Here is a 2,165-nt window from a genome sequence, read left to right as displayed (position 1 = left end):
AAATTTCCGCAACCACCGCCTCCTTTTTGGTTTCCTTAAGCCGCTGCAATTCCCACTTGACTACTACTCCCTACATTTCAAAATATAGTGCGCCTGTATTTTTCGAGGTCTCACTTTGACCATAAATTTAACCAACAAAACCAACTGCGGCGGAAGAAAAAATTATATAATTGAAAACTTCTTTCGAATATGAATTCATTGATATATTTTTGCTTCCGCCGCAATCGGTCTTGGTAGTTAAATTTATGATCAAAGTTAAAGCATGGGAATAGAGAAAGCACTGCATTGTAGAATGGAGGGAGTACTACTCGTTCTGGCTCTGCCCTGCCACCCCCAACATTATTCCCTCTCTCGCCCAAGCTGTCCTGCCCCGCCTCCGCCTCGCGGCAGCAACAGCAATAGCAGCAATACCTGCAGCTGCAGCCCACCACCAACCGCGCCACGCCATTTACCACCATATAATCATCACCCGCCCCCAGGCTTGTCGGGAGCGAAGCCAAGCCAGTCTTGTGTTGGAAGAACGCCTCACCATCCATCAGAGCAGCTCGGCTTGCAGATCGAGAGTGAGGGAGTGAGAGGCAATGGCGACTTCGTTCCAGGGGACGACCACCAAGTGCAACGCCTGCGACAAGACGGTGTACCTCGTCGACAAGCTCACCGCCGACAACCGGGTCTACCACAAGGCCTGCTTCAGGTGCCACCACTGCAAGGGCACCCTCAAGGTCTTCCGCCTCCCCCCTTCCCCACTCCTCCTTCCCCAGTCCTTCACTTGTTCTTCAACTTGTTCTATGTTTCTGTGACACAGCTCGCGAATTACAACTCGTTCGAAGGAGTGCTCTACTGCAGGCCTCACTTTGACCAGCTCTTCAAGAGGACCGGGAGCCTCGACAAGAGCTTCGAAGGTACGCCCTTAGCTTAGCACATGTTGTCGTCTCTGCATTCCTTTGCAATTCTTCAGAAAGTAATGGAGGAATGTTGATTCAGGCACTCCAAAGGTTGTCAAGCCGGAAAGGAATGTTGGGAATGAGGTATCCATCCACTAATCTCCTCTAACATTTATATATTCTCTGCAGAGTGTAGTACGTAGATCATTGGTAGTATTGTTTTTCCAAAGATGATCCAAAACACACACACCCAAGATGGTCCAAAACGTACATAGATTTTTCTTTTCTTTTCCAACCATGCAAGAGAGCTCCATTAAGAAGGAAGAGAGTGCAACACCGGATCCGAGCAGATAGGGAGCTTAGTTCAATAGAAAATGACGTTTTGCAAACTGATAGGCAGAATATCGACAAAATAGTGCGACTAATCGGCATTATTGATCATTTGTTCTTTGTGAGCTAGTACCACATTTGGTGATGCTTATCATGAGTGTTTTCTTGGCAGAATGCTATTAAAGTCTCGAGCGCATTTGCTGGCACCAGAGAGAAATGTTTTGGATGCACCAAGACAGTCTATCCAATTGAGAGGGTACTATTATTTTCTACTCTTATTATGTCTCAATTAAGTACTATATCTGCATTATTATCCTCTGGACTGCTACTTTTTAGCTGGAGTTTCCTTTACTTAACAACATGTGGCTGGATTCATATTCATCTGCTGCATTTCCAAGTTGGGCATTCAATTATTCATCTTCTTTTTCTATGACAAGACAAGGCGACACGGACGTATTGTTCATATCATACCTCTTCGGTTTGCATACATGACAGTGCTCTGATCATGACACCCGCACCAACTCTGCAGGTTACTGTGAACAACACCATGTACCACAAGAGCTGCTTCAAATGCTGCCATGGAGGGTGCACCATCAGCCCTTCGAATTACATCGCGCATGAGGGCAAGCTCTTCTGCAAGCACCACCACACCCAGCTGATCAAAGAGAAGGGCAATTTCAGCCAGCTCGAGAACGATCACGACAAGACGTCACAGAGTGCCGGGTCAGTGGATGATGAAGACTCGGAGTATTAGTCAGTCCTTGAGGATATCCAGAGATGAATAACGAGCCCTTTTGCATTTGCACCAGAGCAGTATGTCTTTCTGCTGTGTGGTTCTTTTGAGTTTTTCCAATCGAGATCAAGTGCATTCCAAAGACAATTATGTTATTGCCTTGTACGCATGTAAACCTTGTTATATCCGAGTCAAAATATCTCTACCTGGTTCGAAGA

At 46.2% G+C, this 2,165-nt stretch overlaps 1 protein-coding gene across 1 annotated transcript; it reads left to right on the top strand.

Annotated features, from left to right (window-relative positions):
- Positions 1–384: 384 nt before the first annotated feature.
- On the top strand, positions 385–2,165 carry LOC119300633 (LIM domain-containing protein WLIM1-like). The gene is made up of 5 exons (XM_037577535.1): positions 385–722; positions 806–902; positions 985–1,028; positions 1,387–1,470; positions 1,744–2,165. The coding sequence occupies exons 1-5, from the start codon at positions 582–584 to the stop codon at positions 1,966–1,968; spliced, it is 591 nt and encodes a 196-aa protein (XP_037433432.1). The 5' UTR covers positions 385–581; the 3' UTR covers positions 1,969–2,165.

This window comes from Triticum dicoccoides, chromosome 5A (assembly GCF_002162155.2).
Source record: "Triticum dicoccoides isolate Atlit2015 ecotype Zavitan chromosome 5A, WEW_v2.0, whole genome shotgun sequence".
NCBI classification, from domain to species: Eukaryota; Viridiplantae; Streptophyta; class Magnoliopsida; order Poales; family Poaceae; genus Triticum; species Triticum dicoccoides.
The sequence above is the reverse complement of the archived record's forward strand: the minus strand, read 5'-3'. Positions and strand labels throughout refer to the sequence as shown.